At 51.0% G+C, this 17,207-nt stretch overlaps 1 protein-coding gene and 1 non-coding gene across 5 annotated transcripts in view; both read right to left on the bottom strand.

Moving 5' to 3' along the window:
• Positions 1-929: 929 nt before the first annotated feature.
• Positions 930-1,089, bottom strand: LOC114692180. The gene has a single exon (XR_003734361.1). It is a non-coding gene; the product is annotated as a U1 spliceosomal RNA (small nuclear RNA).
• A 952-nt stretch (positions 1,090-2,041) lies between these two features.
• Paqr5 (progestin and adipoQ receptor family member 5) overlaps positions 2,042-17,207 on the bottom strand; it is a 73,079-nt gene continuing 57,913 nt past the window's right edge. For 2 of the 4 annotated variants that reach the window (XM_037207433.1, XM_037207434.1), the window contains 4 exons: positions 13,796-13,922; positions 8,315-8,411; positions 5,597-5,738; positions 2,373-2,614 (listed from right to left, as the gene is read on the bottom strand). In XM_037207433.1, coding sequence (XP_037063328.1) covers positions 2,373-2,614; positions 5,597-5,738; positions 8,315-8,411; positions 13,796-13,922 — 608 coding nt within the window. Of the gene's footprint in view, positions 2,615-5,596; positions 5,739-8,314; positions 8,412-10,350; positions 10,472-13,795; positions 13,923-17,207 lie in introns of all 4 variants that reach the window. The other 2 variants (XM_037207435.1, XM_028867199.2) reach the window with 2 other exon arrangements.

The raw sequence follows: 17,207 nt of genomic DNA, 5'->3' as shown, positions 1-17,207 counted from the left end.
AGACACTCTCATTCATGCTGATGCATGTGGGACCAGAGGCTGACGTCAGAGTGTCTACCTCCACTGCTTCCACCTTGCTGAGATAGGCCCTCCTACTAAACCTCTGTGTTTGGATAGACTACCTGACCAGTGAGTTCCAGGACCTACCTATCTCTGTCCCCGTGCTAGGGTTAGAGTTTCCATGGTTTCCTAGGTTTCCATGGTCTGTGTTGGGGGATCTGAACTCGCCTTGATGCTTGCATAGCAAGCACTTTACCCACGGAGCCATCTCCAGCCCTATAAGAGAGTATTTTTAAGGCAAAATGAGGAGGATGCTATATTGCTTATGAATACAGTAATATTTGGTTCTAAGCATCAATAACAAGGGTAGTATTGGTCCAAGGAAGACAGGCACTTGGTTAGATGTCTCTGCACAAGTATTTTCTGTTTGAGGCCTAAAGATCGTTGCACAAGATCATGGCTCTTAGCAGAGTTTTGTTGGGTGTGTGTATGTGTGTGCGCGCGCGCGTGCGTGCGTGCGTGCGTGCGTGCGTGCGTGCGTGTGTGTGTGTGTGTGTATGAGAGAGAGAGAGATTTCTTGTTATTTTTTTATGAAGGGGTTTATTTCAGCTTATTGTTCCAGAAGGGATACTGTCATCTGCCATGGTAGGGAAGACATGGATCCTGAGCATGAGGCTGGCCAAGCAGTCAGGAAGATGGCTGACCTCGTTTCATCCACACACAGGAAACAGGCAGTTTTAAATCAGTATGCATTCCTGAGAGCCTATTCTTCAAGGCTCCTGGCTTTATTTACTTTTTAGTCTAGGGTTTGACCCACAAGACTTCATTTTTATTTTAATCACTTTAAAAAATATTGATAGTAGAAAACTCTGGAAAGAAAACAGGGATTAACACATAGATGGCAGGTTGCCAGAACTTTTTTTTTCCCTTATAGGAGAGCACAAACACAGTCCCCCACTACCACAAATTATGCAGTCAAGTTTCCCACATTTGGGGAAATCACAGGGGTCAGCACATCCAGAGAGAAATGGATAAGCCTCGCCCTGGGAAAACCACCTTCATGATCATGGTATCTCCCCAGGTTGCTGGAACTTTGATCAAACTGCAAATGAAGGAGCACAAATGTCTTTAGCTTTTGCTCCTGGCCCTCCTGTGTTGGAGTCCTCCAGTAGACGTGTTTCTATCCACATTTCCTCTACAAAAACCTGCATTTAACCTCAGAAAGCAGAACTCCTGGGTTCACCCTGGGAAGTGCATGTCACAAGCTTACCTGGTGTTTCTGTTTAACAGGAAAGCTTGAAGACAGAACATTTGACTCTCTCATTGGTGAGGTCTTCAACACTCTGCACAAATACTAAGTCCGGCAGCATACTGGGCAGACTAAAACGATGTCAGGCATGTGACATCTCCAAAGACAGCTCCTTCATTGCTTGGGAAGGTGACAGGGAGCCCTACCTGTTGGGATGACACACTAAGCTCCAGAGGTCAACACAATTTTCCTGTACTGTGGAATATTTTGCAGCAGGTCCTGGGGATCGAACTCCTGTTGTCAGGCTTGGCAGCAAGCTTCTTAACTCATTGAACCACCTCTCTCATCTGAGAAAGAAGCTTAGCTATATAAAATTCATCAAATGCAGCAGTTTCATTTTAAACATTAATATGAAATTAGAAGGGCAGGGCAAAATGCTTAATCCGACTGTTTAAATAGACTTGAGAACTCTATTTTTTAGAGACAGAATCTCATGAGTCCAAGGATGGCCTCAAACTAAGTATCCAATGATGGGTTTGAACTTTTGCTCATCTGATTCTACTCCTCTGGTGCTGGAATTCTAGGCATGCACCATCAGGCCAGGTTCATGCCTTGCTGAGGACCAAAACCAGGGACTTTGTATAGTGGTACATGCCTTTAATCTCAACACTGAGAAGTCATAGGCAGGCATATCTCTGAGTTTGAAGCCAGCCTGGTCTACATAGTAAATTCCAGGAGAGCCTGAGCCACACAATGAGACCCTGTCTCAAACAAACAAACAAACAACAGCCAAAAACAAACAAAAACCACAGGGCTTTGTATATTGTAGGCAAGTATTTACCAACTGTGCTACATCCCCATTCCCTAAACACCCCATTTCAAATAAATGTAAAACTTAATATTTCAATAATTTGCCTTCTGCAGGACTTAAACCCACGTTCTCCCTCTTACAGAACACTTACAGAATCAGTGCATGAGTAGAGAATTCTCCCCAGGTTAAATACTTTTTTTTGATATAAACCCATTTAAAAATGTCAAGACATCAGTCACTACAAATCCTTTTGGCCACTTTAAGTCGACACCACCCCAATGACTTAACACTGAAGCCTGGCATGTTCTGAAATCACGTCTCCTTTTCATGTAACTCAGGCTCAGGGGTCCGATACAGAGCAGCTGAGAAATAAATAATGTTACTGAGGCAGAAGATGATGCAGAGAAGCAAGGCGGCTGCGATCTGAGGCAGAGAGAAGGGTCTGGAGGTCGCCAAGAGCCACTCCTTCCTCAGAGTCTTGTCCAGAAGGATGGCTTCCATCTGCAAGTGTGTGGCCAGGATCACGCACACGTGAAACAGCTGATGACTGTGACCTACGAGAAAACACAAAAGCTCATCAAGATTACCAACCAGAACCAGAAAAACGGCTCAGCAGGTCAAGGCTCCTGCTACCAAGCCTGGTAACCCGAGTGCCACTCCTGGGACCCTCAGGAGAGCATACATTCCCACCAGTTGTCCTGTGACCGCCGCATGCCATGGCTTGTGCACACCCATACAGACACACACATGCATGCACACAGAATGAATTAAGTGCGGGAAGTCACCAATCAAAAGGTCTATGGATGCGGGCTATGACATGTATGCTAAAAATGGGATGGTTAAATCCAAGGAGCCAGACAAGAGATCACATATATAATTTTATTTGTTTGTAACTTATTTCAGAGATGATGGTCTTTTGAGACAGGGTCTCATGTAACCCAGATTTGACTTGAACTCACTATGTAGCTGAGGATGACTTTGAACTTCTGATCCTCCTGCCTCCACCTCCTGAGTGCTGTCACTACAGGCTTGTACAACCCACAGCAGCTTCATAAGTTCACTTGTAAAAAAATGCTTAGAGAGGCAGGTGAAAGACAGCCACAGGCCCAGTTGGATCCTCATGGACCCAGACTGGCTGAAGACATCCACAGGCCTACAGTGCAAGGCAGATAGACGCCATAATGATGAGCAAATATATGGTGGAGAAATGGGAGAGAAAGAGAAGTGGACCAGTTCTCATGCTGTGGAAAGAGGCAGAACTGAAGAAGCCTAGGTGGTGAGAAACAAGCTAATGTAGGTGGCCTGCTTACCACCCAGGACCATGGTGATGTCCGGGCCGGTGCTGCTGCCAAGGGCCATGGTCCTACCCCCACAGGGGAGTTGACAACGCCAGTCTGTGTTGACATCCATGGCCCATGTTACCAAAGGCCATACTGATGCCCCCGAGTCTGGCAGCCACCTGTTGGTATCTAAGGACTGTGCCACTGCAGAGACCATGCTGATCTGAGTGGCCTGCGCTGCCACCCAGTGTCTTGGTGTCACCAGGGCCCGAGCTGCAGCTGAGGGCCATGTCTGGATTCATGACCCTACTGCAGCCAGGGTCTGTGTTGATGTTCCATGCTTCAGTTACCACTGAAGAACAAACAGATGCCCAGGGTCTGGCCCACCACCCGAGGCCAAGGTGGTGTCCAAGAGCCATGCTCCAGCTGTGCCATACTTATCTGAGTGGTCTGTACTGCCACTTGAGGTCATGGTGATATCGAGGCCCAGGCTGCTACTGAGGGCCATGTCTGGGTCCGTGGCCCTACCATAGCCAGGGCCCATGTTGATGTCCATGGCCTGTGTTGCCCCCAAAGGCCACACAGATGCATGGGAATCTGAGTCTGGGCTGCCACCTGAAGCTATGTTGGTGTTCAAGGGCTGTACCACTGCTAGGGCCATGCCAACCTGTGTGACCTGAGCTGCTACCCGGGGCCATGGTGTTGTCTGGGTCCATGCTGCTGCCAAGGGCCATGTCTGGATCCGTGGCCCTACAGCAGCCAGGGTTTGAATTGATGTCCATGTTACCACTGGGGGCTGTGTGGATACCTGGGGTCTGGTTAGCCACCTGAGACGATGTTGGTACCCTAGGACCATGCTGCTGCCAGGGGCCATACTGATCTGGGTGGCCTGGGCTGCCCCTGGGGCCATGGTGATGTCTGAGCTTGAGCTGCTGCCAAGGGCCATGTCTGGGTCCGTGGTCCTGCTGCAGCTTGGGTCTGTGCTGATCTCCATGGCTCAAGATACCACAAGGGACCATAGGAACTATGCCTGTTGAAATCCAAGGGCAATGCTGGGAAGGTACCACCCTTCCTGGCCCTGGGAGAGCTGGTCCTGCCCCTCACAGGAAAGCTGGCTCTACCTCTCACTATGGACATGGAAGAGCTGCCCTAGGACACCAATGTAGAAGAGCTGGCCCCTACCCTGAGGGGCTTGTCACCGTCTACAGAAGCCACCCAAAGGTGCTGTGATGGCTAATATTGTCAACTTCACAGTCTCTAGAACCACCAGGAGACAAACCTCTGTGTATGCCTGTGAGGGAGTTTCTGCACTGGCTTAACTGAGGTGGGAAGACCTGCCATTCCATGGGCTGGGGTCTGGACCCCATGCAGAGAGTGCAAGCTGAGCATCAGTGTTCATCTCTCTCTGCTTCTGACTGTGGACACGCGATATGACCTGCTGCCTCAGGCTCTGCCGCCACGCCTTCCCTTTCATGATGGGTCACACCCTCAAGGCATAAACCCAAATAAACCCTTGAGGACTGGTCACAGCAGAAAAGTAACGGACACAGGTGCTTCTTTCCAGCCAGAGTCAGAGCCAGGTATAACAGCTGTGAGAGGTGGGAGAACCCCACCCATCCTGCTCCCGGGGAACGGAGAGGGGTCATTTCAGCCAGGAGCTCCGTGCCCTGACACCTCTCAAGTCATACTTAGCTCGGCTCCCTCGAGTGTCACATGGCCTCTGTGAGGGCTGGCCCTGCCCCAGCTGTGGAGTTCTTGGGTCAGGAAGTCTGAGTTTGGGCCCGGAAGCTGCAGCCTCCGTCAGGGATACACCTGGGACCCACGGCTCCACACGACCCCATGCCCTCCACTCACCATGTGCAAGACAGACTTTCTCCTCCGTATAGTTGCCTGCTGTCTGGGACCTCGGTCACCTGCCAACCCATCTTCCCTCTTCCTCTCTGGCCGCCCCCCTGTTCCTGTTGTCCTAGGAAGTCAGACTCTAGGTGCCGACAGGACAGTGGCTCGTTGGAATGGCTCAGGGCCCCGGACCTACCTGTCCCCGTCCTCCCTGTCCCCCCCTGCCAGTCAAGATGTAAGGCCACCGCTGTACCTGTCACTCGCCATGACCTATGCACGGATGACCCCCTCTGGGCTTACTCCCCCCCAGGTCCCCTACCTTGTGGCTACACACACATTGTCAAGGATGTTCCCACCCAAGCCGAGAGGGTCACCCCCTGCTTCAGGGTCACCCCCTCCCTGCCCCACCACACTCACCGATGTAGTCAAAGCGTCCAGGAGCCAGTCGCTCTGGCAGGTGAGCAGAGTACAAGAAAGAGGCCAGGAGCGTCATGACCATGTGTTTCTGGTGGTACAAGATGGCGTCGTTTCTTGAACTCTCCCCCGGGAACAAGAAGAGCTGTGGGTGTTTAAAAAAACAAAAAGCCCTTGAGAAGCCAGACCTTGAGTCTTCTTTCTCAGACCCACACCTCTCAGCACACCAAACACAGGCTCCAGAGGCCTAGGCCTCAACTCCTCAGGGTTGTGCCTGAAGGAGGGATGTGTGGGGATGAGGGGAAAGGAAAAGGAAGAGAAGAGAACTGCAAAGAGATGAGTGTCGGGCAGTACGGGCACATGCCTTTAATCTCAGCACTTAGGAGGCAGAGGCAAGCGGATCTCTGAGTTCAAGGCCAGCCTGGTTTATAGATCAAGTTCCAGGATAGCCAGAGCTACACAGAGAAACCCTGTCTGGAAAAACCAACCAAGCAAACAAGCAAACAAAAACAAGAAAGAAAAGAGAGAGATGAGCAGAGAGAGAAGAAAAACCCTACTAGATATTGCTGCTTTTTCTGAAGATAAAATGCAAGCATAGAGGAATTGTCCTATCTGCCCCACTCCAGACTCAGTGCTACAGAACTGAGGCTCATAATGAAGGCTTCAAGGCTTAGAGGCAAGCTGGCAACATGGCTCAGTGGGTAAAGTCCCTTGCTACCAAGCCTGATGACCTGAGTTCAAACCCCTGGACCCACATAGTGGAAGAAGAGAACTAGCTTCCATAAGTAGTCCTCTGACTTCCATATGCTTGCTGTGGCTCGCATGTAAGGAGGGGCAGGCATGAGCACACAAAATAAACAAATGTGATAGGAAAAAAAAAACCTCTTTAAAAACAAACAAGCTTAGAAGCCTTCATCATCTAAAAGGACCACCATTTGGCCTAGCTTGGTGACTCAAGCTTGAACTCACTCCCTAAGGTAGAAATACTGGAAGTTCAAGGCCCATCTAGGCTATGGAGCTAGTTGAAGGTCAGCTTGAGCAACCTAGTGAGATCCTGTCTCAAAATCAGTAAGTGGCTGGGGATATAGCTCCACGGTAGAGCCCTTGCCTAGCACACAGAGGACCTTAGGCCCAGCATCAACCACCCCGCAATGGATGGCCATTATATTGCTTCAAGGTTAAGCAGAGTTTTTGTATTATTTTTATAAATAACAATAGCAGATTCCCCTTACTAGAGGCACCAGGCCAGCTATCTCTATGCCTCAGATAGGGCCTGCTGCAGTTGGACAGCTTCTGCTGACATTGTGGGAATGTGTTTCCTCGGGCCTCTGGGTCCTGAAGGCAGACTCTACTTCTGAATTTTGCACACAAGGAAAGTGAGCCTGAGATTGACTTGCAAAGCACCAATAATCAGTGGAATGAGGGTGAGAATCTAGGCAGGGCAATTCTGGTATTAGTGCAGCCACCTCCTGCCCCTCTGCCCTACTGTCCCACACAGCCTCTAGACAGCATCACACAGCATGAAATCTGCATGTAACTGGTGACAGGTGTCAGCTGAAGTCCCTGTGTGTGTCTGCAGTGGGAGCTCTGAGTCATGTTCCCATCCTCAAGTCTCCTGTAGACATACCCAGGGCAATACATAGAAAATGCCCAGTGTCCCAGGTAGCAAGTGAAAAAACTTCACTACCCTGTACCCTCACCCCTTGCCACCTGGGCCTCACACACTGCCTCTGGGAGAAGCCTACTCACAAGGTAACGCTGAACCTATAAGATCCATTATATCCAAGAATCCTCAATATCTCCTATAGAAGCAGACGCCAGCCTCAGGCACAGATGAGGAAGCCGAGGCTCAGAAAGGTTATATGTATTGCCTAAATCACACAGCGAGGAACCATGGAGACTAGAATTTGAACTCGGCTCACGTGTCCTTCGAGTGAGAGTCTTTTCCCCTCTTGTCCTGCTGTCCAGTCTCAGCTCCCCTCCATTGTGCTCTCAGCCTCATTCCCATCTGGCCTTTAAGACTTTCATCCCCAGCTTTCCCCTCACCAACACACTGTATTACTGATCATATACAATCATGCATGGATTGGCCCAGCTGGCACCGATGATCACCAAACCCCAGCCGCCTGCCTGGTGGTGGTGGTGGTTTAGATAGGAATGGCCCCCATCGACTCATGTGTTTGAATGCTTGGTCACGGGGAATGGCACTACTAGGAGGTGTGGCCTTGTTGGAGGAAGTGTGTCACTGTGGGGATGGACTTTGGGGTCTCCTATGATCAAGCTACACCCAGAGTGGTTCGCAATTCACTTCCTATTGCCTGAGGATCAAGATGTAGAACTCTCAGCTCCTCCAGCACCATGTCTGCCTGCGTGCCACCATGTCCTGCCATGACAATAGTGGACCAACCCTCTGAAAGTGTAAGCCAGCCCCAATGAAATGTTTTCCTTTATAAGAGTTGCCATGGTCAGGGTGTCTCTTCACAGCAACAGAAACCCTGACTAAGGCACTTGCCCAGGTCTCTGTGGTTGTTCCTAAGGCCCTAGTCAGCTTGTCTCCAGGTGCCTCTGTGTTCACACTATCTCTAACTGCAGCACCCGAGTCTCAACTCCTATGGGTCCCCCGGAGCCCACTGCAGTGTTATGACTCCCTCAGAGCTCAGGAGACAATGAAGCCGCTGTCCTTGCTGACAAGAAGAGAGGAGACGTAGCCCACCTCCTTACCCTGTAGAAGATGGGGAGTGAGTCCCAAGTGTAGGGGTAGGCGAAGGCGAGGACCCGGAGCAGCTTGCAGAGCCGGGGCTTCTGGAGTTCGAGAAACCTGAAGTCAGGGAGGAAATGGAGGCTTTTCAGGAACGCACACATGAGCACCTGGGTCATCACCAGAGGACAAGCATTTTTTACATGGCCTCCTGTGGACCACAGCCTCTCTCCTTCCTCCTACACTGGTGGACACGACAAAACCTCAGCTAAGGAGGAGAAACTTGCTCAGAGAGCTTGAAACGCAATGGGTGCAAACCAAGTCGGGGGGGGGGGGGGCTCAGACAGAAACCCTGCAAAGGTCAGGGGAGACTGACAGCAAAGAGGGTTTAGAAGGAAAGTTGGCTCAGCAGTTAAGAGCCCTGGCTGCTCTTCCAGAGGACCTGGGTTCAATTCCCAGCAACCACATGGCAGCTTACAACTGTCTGTAACTCCAGTTCCAGGGAACCCAGCACCACTGGCACAATAAATGCATATAAAATTAAGTTTAAAAAAAAAAAAAAAGCTGGGCGGTGGTGGCGCACACCTTTAATCCCAGCACTCGGGAGGCAGAGGCAGGCGGATCTCTGTAAATTCGAGGCCAGCCTGGTCTACCAAGTGAGTTCCAGGACAGGCACAAAGCTACACAGAGAAACCCTGTCTCAGAAAAAAAAAAAAAAAAAAAAAAAAAAAAAGAGGTTTTAGAAGGCTGGCATCACCAAGACAGGAAGGGGCCTCTCAAGCGCAGACCCCGGGTCGCACATTCTACAGAAGCAGAGATGCACCCAAACGACTGGAACCACCCAGGTGATGCCCTACAAAGACCTGGGTTCAAGGGGGTGCTGGATCACCAAGAGAAGTTTCTAGAATATTTATATCCTGCACAGGAACACTGGCCTGGGGAAAGTGAATGTGCAGAGGGTCTGTCTTTCTCTCCTCCATGAGCTTTCCCACTGCTCTCCAAAGCAAAGACAGAATCCAACAGGAACCCATTGCTCTGACTACAAGAAGCAGGAGGCAGGTCGTCCTGGACAGGCCACCACTGGGCCTCGGGGGACCTAGAGAGGGTAACAGCTTCAGACCTGGGTTACCTGGCTCTGGATACCCAGACTGGATATCAGGAAGTTAGGGTTGAGCAAGGTATCCACACAAAACTGCAGCTCTGGAACTGGCAGAATGCCTGTCTGGCCACCCTGCAGGAAGCCCTGGGTTCCATCCTTAGCACTCATGAACCAGACACGGTGATACAGTCCTGTGATCCCAGCACTTGGGGGCCAAGTCAGGAAGATCAGAAGCTCAAAGGCATTTTTAATATATTTTCATAGTAAGCATATTTTATATTAAATAAACTTAATATATTCTATAAGTGAATTTGAGGTCAGGAAGATCAGAAGTTCAACGTCATTTTTAATATATTTTATCTGGTGAATTTGACGTCAGCCTGGTCTACAGTGTCAAAAAACCAAACCAGAACTCAATTACCATCTTGATTATGCCTCGACACTGGGGAAGGAGGCAGCAGGGCTGTGGTCTCATGGGGACACATCAGGACCACGCTGCTTAGGGCAGGTTGCCTCTAAAGCTGTGTGGACCTGTCCCTCCCTCACAGCGTTGTAAAGACTGGAAGAAATGAGCCCCCAACCCCCGATCATGCATAGCCCAGATGCTAACTGTAGATCAGAAAGCAAACCAACCACTCCTGCCCAACTCCAGCTCTACTGGAGCAGAGGGTAAGACCAAGAGAGGACAGGTTCTGGGTGGACGGTCCAAGAAGGAGCTGAGAGCAGACACAGCTAGGCTTTAGCCCACGGTGTCTGTCCCCAAAGTGTCACGTTGTGATAGCCCAAGCCTCTGGCTTTCTTCCCCCAGGGGCCAAAGGAAGCAAACACATTCCCACAAACCCAGCAGAAGCTATATCCGACTGCAATAGGCCCCTTAGGCATCTGCCGCGTCCAGGACAGGCCCACTCCTAAAGAGTGCCCCTTGTGGCCACTTACACACGAAGAAAACCTGGCTCTGACCTGGTGAGGGTTGTCCCCCAAAGCACGGGTTTCCTGCGACTTGAGACCACGTGTCACCAGGTCTGAAAAAGTGCTTCCCCGGGGGGCAAATGGACCAGCCTCTCCAGCAGCAAAGCTGAGTCTACAGGGGACAAAAAGAAGAAGAAGAAGAATAGAAGAGACAAAGCAACAGAGGAGGGGGAAAAGAAAAGAAAAAAAAAAAAAAAGCCCTTAACCACAGAAGATGGGATCACTCCCAAGATGCAATTCCACATCCAACCACAGGATGTCGCCACAGCCAGCGATTCCTAGCAGCAGCAGCAGCCTTGGCTAGAGATGCCTCCAAAGCACCCAGCAACAGTTTCCAAAGCACAGCTGGCTTACCCGCCCTGGAGTTGAGAGCTCTCTGCCTAGGAAGCAGTTGCAGGAAACACTGGATCCGGGGAGAAGCCTCCCATAAGACCAGGGTGAGTCAATAAATCTTGGCAACAGAAATGCCAAAACTAATGCTTGATGCAAGCAGTTAATTGGAAGTTATTCAATTGCAAAGCGTACATTTATGTGCATGTGCGTGCATGCGTGACTGTGCTGTCTTCTATTGTGTGGGGGTTTTATTCTAGTTTGGAGACTCTCAGGAAGGGAGCAGTTTTCACATGCCTGGCCCTAGCCCTGGCTGCACTCAGCCACCTGGCTGAGACGTCACAGCCTCCAGAACTTCGTCTGTTGAGCCACTGCCCCTGCTCGGACCCCAGCCCCTTGGAGGCTGGTTTTGGCCACTCTACATACTGAGGTATTGCTCCTCTGGTCCAGATTTACTTTGTGACGGTCACCATACTGACCTCAGTGACTTTGCAAAACCAAAACAAAATTCATGAAAAGTTGGGGGAGGTGTGGATGTCTGCACCCCCACTGGGGTGGGCGGGGGTGGGGTGCTAAGGTGAGAGGGTAGTCTTAGGCTACATAATGGGTGCCCGAGCAGCCAGGGCTAGACAGTGGAACCCTCTATCAAAATACACTAAACCAAACCAAACTCACTGGCCAGACAGGCATGCTAAAAGGAAGGGCCACAGCGACAGGCGAGCTCGCTGGCTGGCTGCAGGCTGAGGGCAGGGACAAGAAGGGAGCATGCGCCGGGCGGTGGTGGCGCACGCCTTTAATCCCAGCACTCCGGAGGCAGAGCCAGGCAGATCTCTGTGAGTTCGAGGCCAGCCTGGGCTACCAAGTGAGTTCCAGGAAAGGCGCAAAGCTACACAGAGAAACCCTGTCTCGAAAAATCAAAAAAAAAAAAAAAAAAAAAAAAAAAGAAGGGAGCATGCTGGAGCTCTGATCATCTTCCACAAAGCAAAGGGCTTAGCTCCGCTCTCAAGCGTGGCAGCATGAGAGGACCCCCACACGGCTACTGGTGACATATCTCAAAGGTCCTGTGGCGAGGAAGCTGAGCCCAGAAAGAAGAGCCCAGGAGATCACTGTCCACGAAGAGCAAAGGGTGTACCTCTGAGAGGGCACGAGATTTCCCAGCTTGCCCTCGGGCCCTCTCTAGCCCTCCTCCCTCCCACCCTGTAGTGCAGCGAGGGCCCTCCACTCTCCCACACTACCATCCTTGCCCAGGCTGGCTGCGCTGCCCCAAAGGCCCTTATCTCCAGCTTCAGGTCTGTCACGTGCTCCCTCTCACTTCTAAGACAGCCTCTCGGGGCCCTGTGTATCCAAGTGTATGTCAGCCACATGACCTGCTTCCCTTGCTCTCTGTTCTGCTCCACAGAGCAATGGCAGTTCCCTCTCAGACTCCTGTGTGTGTGTGTGTGTGTGTGTCCTGCCTTTCCTGTACCTGGCACCCTCTTTAGGCAAGACCTCACTCTTCCAGGTGTGGCGGACTTTTCACATGGGTCCCCAGAGCCCAAACAGCCTTTGAGGAATGCTAGTCAGGTGGGTGGGGACAATTGCCCCAGATGTGCTTTCTGGACCATCAGAAACAAACTGTGTCATAGTCAAGGAGAGGAGGCCCAAAACACGGGGGCACACGACATCTCTGGACCAGTGACAAACACCATCCAAATACATCAGGCTTGCTGAATCCCCAACACCCACCACTGAGCCTGCACGGTCAAGGACGACTCTGGGCAGAAGAAAGCAATGGACCCTGGTGGCTAACAGGCGGTCAGTCAGGAACACGTAAAAACTTAACTTAAAAGGCTGCAAATGTCCTATACGCTTGTGGGAGCCCACAGAGGTTTCCTAGTGAGGTCTGAGCAGGGCTGCATTAGGGGATGGCTGGACCATGTGCATGGTCACCAGATGTCTGGGATGGTCTACACTTGGCTGTGCTGGGGGGGAGGTCTTTGCTCCACCCCTTGGCATTTGTTTAAAAAAGTCCTTTAGCAGAGACAGAAGGGGCCGGTGGGTTTGGACCCAGGCCCTCCCGAGGCTCTCCTGTGTTTTCTGTCTGTCTCTCCCTATCCTTCTATCTACAAACTCCTCATGTCTCCCTGCTCAAGAGCACCCGAGGGGATAAGAGGGAGCAAATCTCCCTCATACGCTGCACTGTGAGCCCCTGGGAAATCAGTTTCGTGGGACTGTATCTTTCACACCCACGAGCTGCTTCAACTCCCGCTACCCACAGCCTTTGTTCCCGCTGACCCCAGTTCTGAATGCCAGAGCCACAAGGCGCTTAAGACCCAACCACACAGGGCAATACCTGACCCAAAGACCAGATCCGGGAGAGTCCAGGCCTACCCAGCAGCCCAGGCAGCCAGAGGAAAGATCCCCAGGCACACTGCATCTCTGTGGTAAGCAGAGCTCTTACCATGCATGCACACTGCTTCATTCACAATGGAGACCTAACCCCTCTCCACCATCAGTGGGATCCCCAGATTTCCACCCTGGTGCAGAGGCTATAAACCACACCCTTTAATTCCTCCTGGAATTAGACATAGCAGCCCAGGACAAGGGCCTTTATTTCCTGGCTCTACAGGCGGATTCACGCTCCACCTAGCTTGAATTCTGTGCTTTCCACAAAGATAAGAGAGAGACCCTCCCCATTCCCCATCCCCTGCATTTTCCCAGGGGATGAAGCCACACAAAATCCAGTGTAGGACACACCACAAGGCGCTTTCACCCCCAGGGGGAGCAAACCATATCTGCCTCCTACCCTTCTCAAACATCCTGGCAAAGGGAGGGCAAGCTGGGGTGAACCTTTCTGATGTACAGAAACCTACCCTCCCACATTTAAAAAACAAAGCCCAGCTGCCTCAAGCCGCAGCTGCCATGACTTCCTGCCTGGATGGACTGTGAGCCAGAGAAAACCCCTCTTCCTTCCGGTCACTTTTGTCAGTATTCTGTCCTAACGATGAGAAAAGTCACCAATACATGGGACAACAAGGCTCCCAGAGCCTTCTCCATTGGGCACCTCCCTTGGGGATGCACAGTAGGTCCTCCCCATCCTCCCACCTGAGACCAGAGTGCCCGGTACCTGGAATAGCAGGAGAGGCCAGTGCTGAGAATGGTATTCAGCACAGCCAGGGCTACATAGCATTCATGGAAGGTGCTGCAGACCAGTGCGTCAGGGAACGTGTATGCGGAGTAGGCAATGGCTGAGCCTGCGAAAGAAACACCAGCCTTGAGACCCAGGCCAGGCCACAGCACCATGAAGACTCCCGGGAAAGACTACCTCAGCCTTCATCTTCTGCACGGACTCCTGAGCTAGCCTGCCTCTGGGCCTTCTCAGAATATCCTCCCCTTGCCTCTCCATCCACTCAATGTCCTTCTGAGTGTGTGTGTGTGTGTGTGTGTGTGTGTGTGTGTGTGTGAATGCATACTGTCTTTACAATCCTGTCCCATATGACGCTTACACTTATTTTATAAATGAGCATATAGAGGCACAAGGAGATCCAGCAGCTCACCTCGAGTCACACAAAAAGAAAATAGAAATAAGCTTCAAACCCAGGCAGCCTGGAGATGAATCCCTGCTTCTAACCACAGGCTGTCACTAATGACACGACCAAACTCATCTGCCTGTGGACAGGGTGCTTCCTGAGAAGCTCAGTATCACAGGGAAAAAAAGGCATCCCTAAGGACAGGGATGTCCTGTCAATGGGCTAGGGGGTGACCAGTGAACGTGGGGTTTGGCTCTGGGTTTTGGAGTGTGAGGAAGGCAGCTACGTCAAGACCTTCTAGAGAGACTAGCTATGAAAGCTTTGGCTGGAGGAATGAGAGATACTACTGCCCATCTCGGAGTGGCTGGGACCTGCACCCTTACCTTTGGGAGAGGCTGGATCTGGCCCCAGTTCCTGTTATTCGAATACAGTGGTTCCAGCCCTCCTAATGCTGCAACCATTTAATTCTTATTTCTGGTGACCCCCAACCATAAAATCATTTTTGTTGCTACTTCAGAACTGTAATTTTGCTACCCTTATGAATCATAATGTAAATATCTGTGTTTTCCAATGGTCTTAAGTGAACCCCCTGGAAGAGGTGCTCAACCCTCAAAGGGGTCTCAACCCACAGGTTGAAAACCGATGTTTCAAGTCATCAAGCACCTTGGATTCATTGCTAGAAGCAAAAACAGGCCAGACTTCAACCTGCCTTTTCTCCCATTCAACAGGTGGATCACAGGGGCAAGGGACCACGGCCTGGTAGAAGTCACCTGAGGGGACCACAGCCTGGTAGAAGTCACCTGAGGGGACCACGGCCTGGTAGAAGTCACCTGAGGGGACCATGGCCTGGTAGAAGTCACCTGAGGGGACCATGGCCTGGTGAAGTCACCTGAGGGAACCACAGCCTGGCGAAGTCACCTGCAGTTCCAGTGTTGGGGAGGCAGAAACAGATGGATCCCTGGGACTTGTTAGCCAGGCATCCTAGCCTAACTGGTAACTCTCAGGCCAGTGAGAGCTATTGTCTCAAAAAGTGCCGGGCACCTAAGGACCACCCGAGGTCCCCTCACCTTCACACACATGTAAACAAACACAAGGGCTGACAGAGAGGGCTGAGCATCACCTTCCTGGAACAGCGCAGAGTTCCCATGGGAGTTCCCCCAGGAACTCAGCTCCAGGAGACCAGGGAACCCTTCTCCAGACCCAATGCTCAGGAATATGTCTGGACCAAGATGTTCCACCAATGCTGACTGGAGTCAAGGTGTGCACCAAGCATTGTATGCAGTGCAAGTGTAAGGGCCTCATACCTGCCTGAAAATACAGCAGGAAGCAAAGCTGACCTGAGACAGGGGTTGGGGGTAGGGGTCTGGTGGAGGATAGGTGTTTGAGACAGGCCAGGGAGCAGGTAAAGCTGACCACTGTCAATCACAGTAATGGCTGCCCTGTGAAATAGACATGGACTCAAAAGCATTTGAATTTGTTCATAACCCTCCTACGTCTGCTCAAGAGAACAAAGCTTAAAGAAGTTAATAAATTCATCTTAGACTGAATTTAGAACTGGTGGTACAAGGTCAGGATCTGGACCTGAGTATTGTGTCAAAATATGTATCAGAGGGGCCTGAGAGAGTTAGTTCAGTTTCCAGCATCCACACTGGGCAGCTCACAACTGCTGTGGGATAATGCTTTTGTACACTGGTTTAATAAAATGCTGATTGGCCAGTAGCCAGGCAGGAAGTATAGGTGGGATAAACAGACAAGGAAAATTCTGGGAAGAGGAAGGTCGAGTCAAGAGATGCCAGCCCGCTGTCCAGGGAGCAGCATGTAATGGCACACAGGTAAAGCCACGAAAAACGTGGCAACATATAGATGAACAGAAATGGGCTGGGTTTAAGTGTAAGAGCTAGTCAGTAGTAAGCCTGAGCTAATGGCTGAGCAGTTTTAATTAATATAAGCCTCTGTGTATTTACTTGTGTCTGAGCGGCTAAGGACCTCAAGGCCACGGGAGCTGGGCAGGCACAGGAAAACTTTCAGTTACACACAACCAATTGTAACTCCAGTTCCAAAAGACCTGATGTTCCTGCTGCCTCCACGGGCAACCACATATGTGGCACACAGACAAATAGAAATAAAAATAAATATTTTAAGAAAGATGTGTTTCAGGGGCTCAGCACATAGATGGCCTAGAAGAACTTATCAAAATGCTTGCTTTTATTAGAATCGCCAGGAAGCAGCTGAAGATGTAGCTCAGTTGGTAGAGGGATTGCCTGGCAGGCACACAACCCCGAGTCCCATTCCCAGCACTGCAGACATCACTATAGTGGCACACACCTGTTCTCACAGCTCTTTCGAAGATGAGAACAGGAGGGTCAGAGGTCTAGGTCATTCTCGGCTACATAGCAAGTTCAAGGCCTCTTTCAAAAAAGGGAGGGAGGGAGGGAGGGAGAGCCAGCCCTCAGGAAGCCACTGGGTTGAGGGTTTGGACCTTATCCCAGGTAATGAGAACTCTGAAACATTCTTCTAGTGGGAGGAGACCTGGCAGGAGATGAGGCAGGAACCTCCCATGTAACACGGCGGAGCTGCAGGGCAGGGCCTCTAAGAAGCTCCAGGTCTGAGTCAGGCTGATTAAGGGTCCATGAACAGCCTGAGCTTGATCACCGATTAGATAGAATGGGAAGCAGAGGTGGGGAGGAGAAGCCGAAGCTCATTAGTTCGGACTTGAGCAAAGCAGGAGGTAGCACCCCTAGCCAGGGACCTGAGAGGAAGAGCGGGGTAGGCCAAGGGTGGGACAGGGTGGGGAGAAGACTCAGTCCTGGCTTCAGGCTCACCCAGTGTTTAAAGGTAAGGTTTAGGAGTCCCTTGTTCAGAGATGTTAGGGGATGGGAGGTTGCTCCTGGGCATGTTAGACAAAAGGCCCCATGGTTAATCCTGAGTTACTGACAGTTCAGAGTGTGCCCAGTTATGGGGTAGAGGAGAGGAAGGAACCAAAAAGGAATGAGAACAGGGATGTAGGAG

This window comes from Peromyscus leucopus, chromosome 7, assembly GCF_004664715.2.
Source record: "Peromyscus leucopus breed LL Stock chromosome 7, UCI_PerLeu_2.1, whole genome shotgun sequence".
In the NCBI taxonomy this organism is placed as follows: Eukaryota; Metazoa; Chordata; class Mammalia; order Rodentia; family Cricetidae; genus Peromyscus; species Peromyscus leucopus.
The sequence above is the reverse complement of the archived record's forward strand: the minus strand, read 5'-3'. Positions and strand labels throughout refer to the sequence as shown.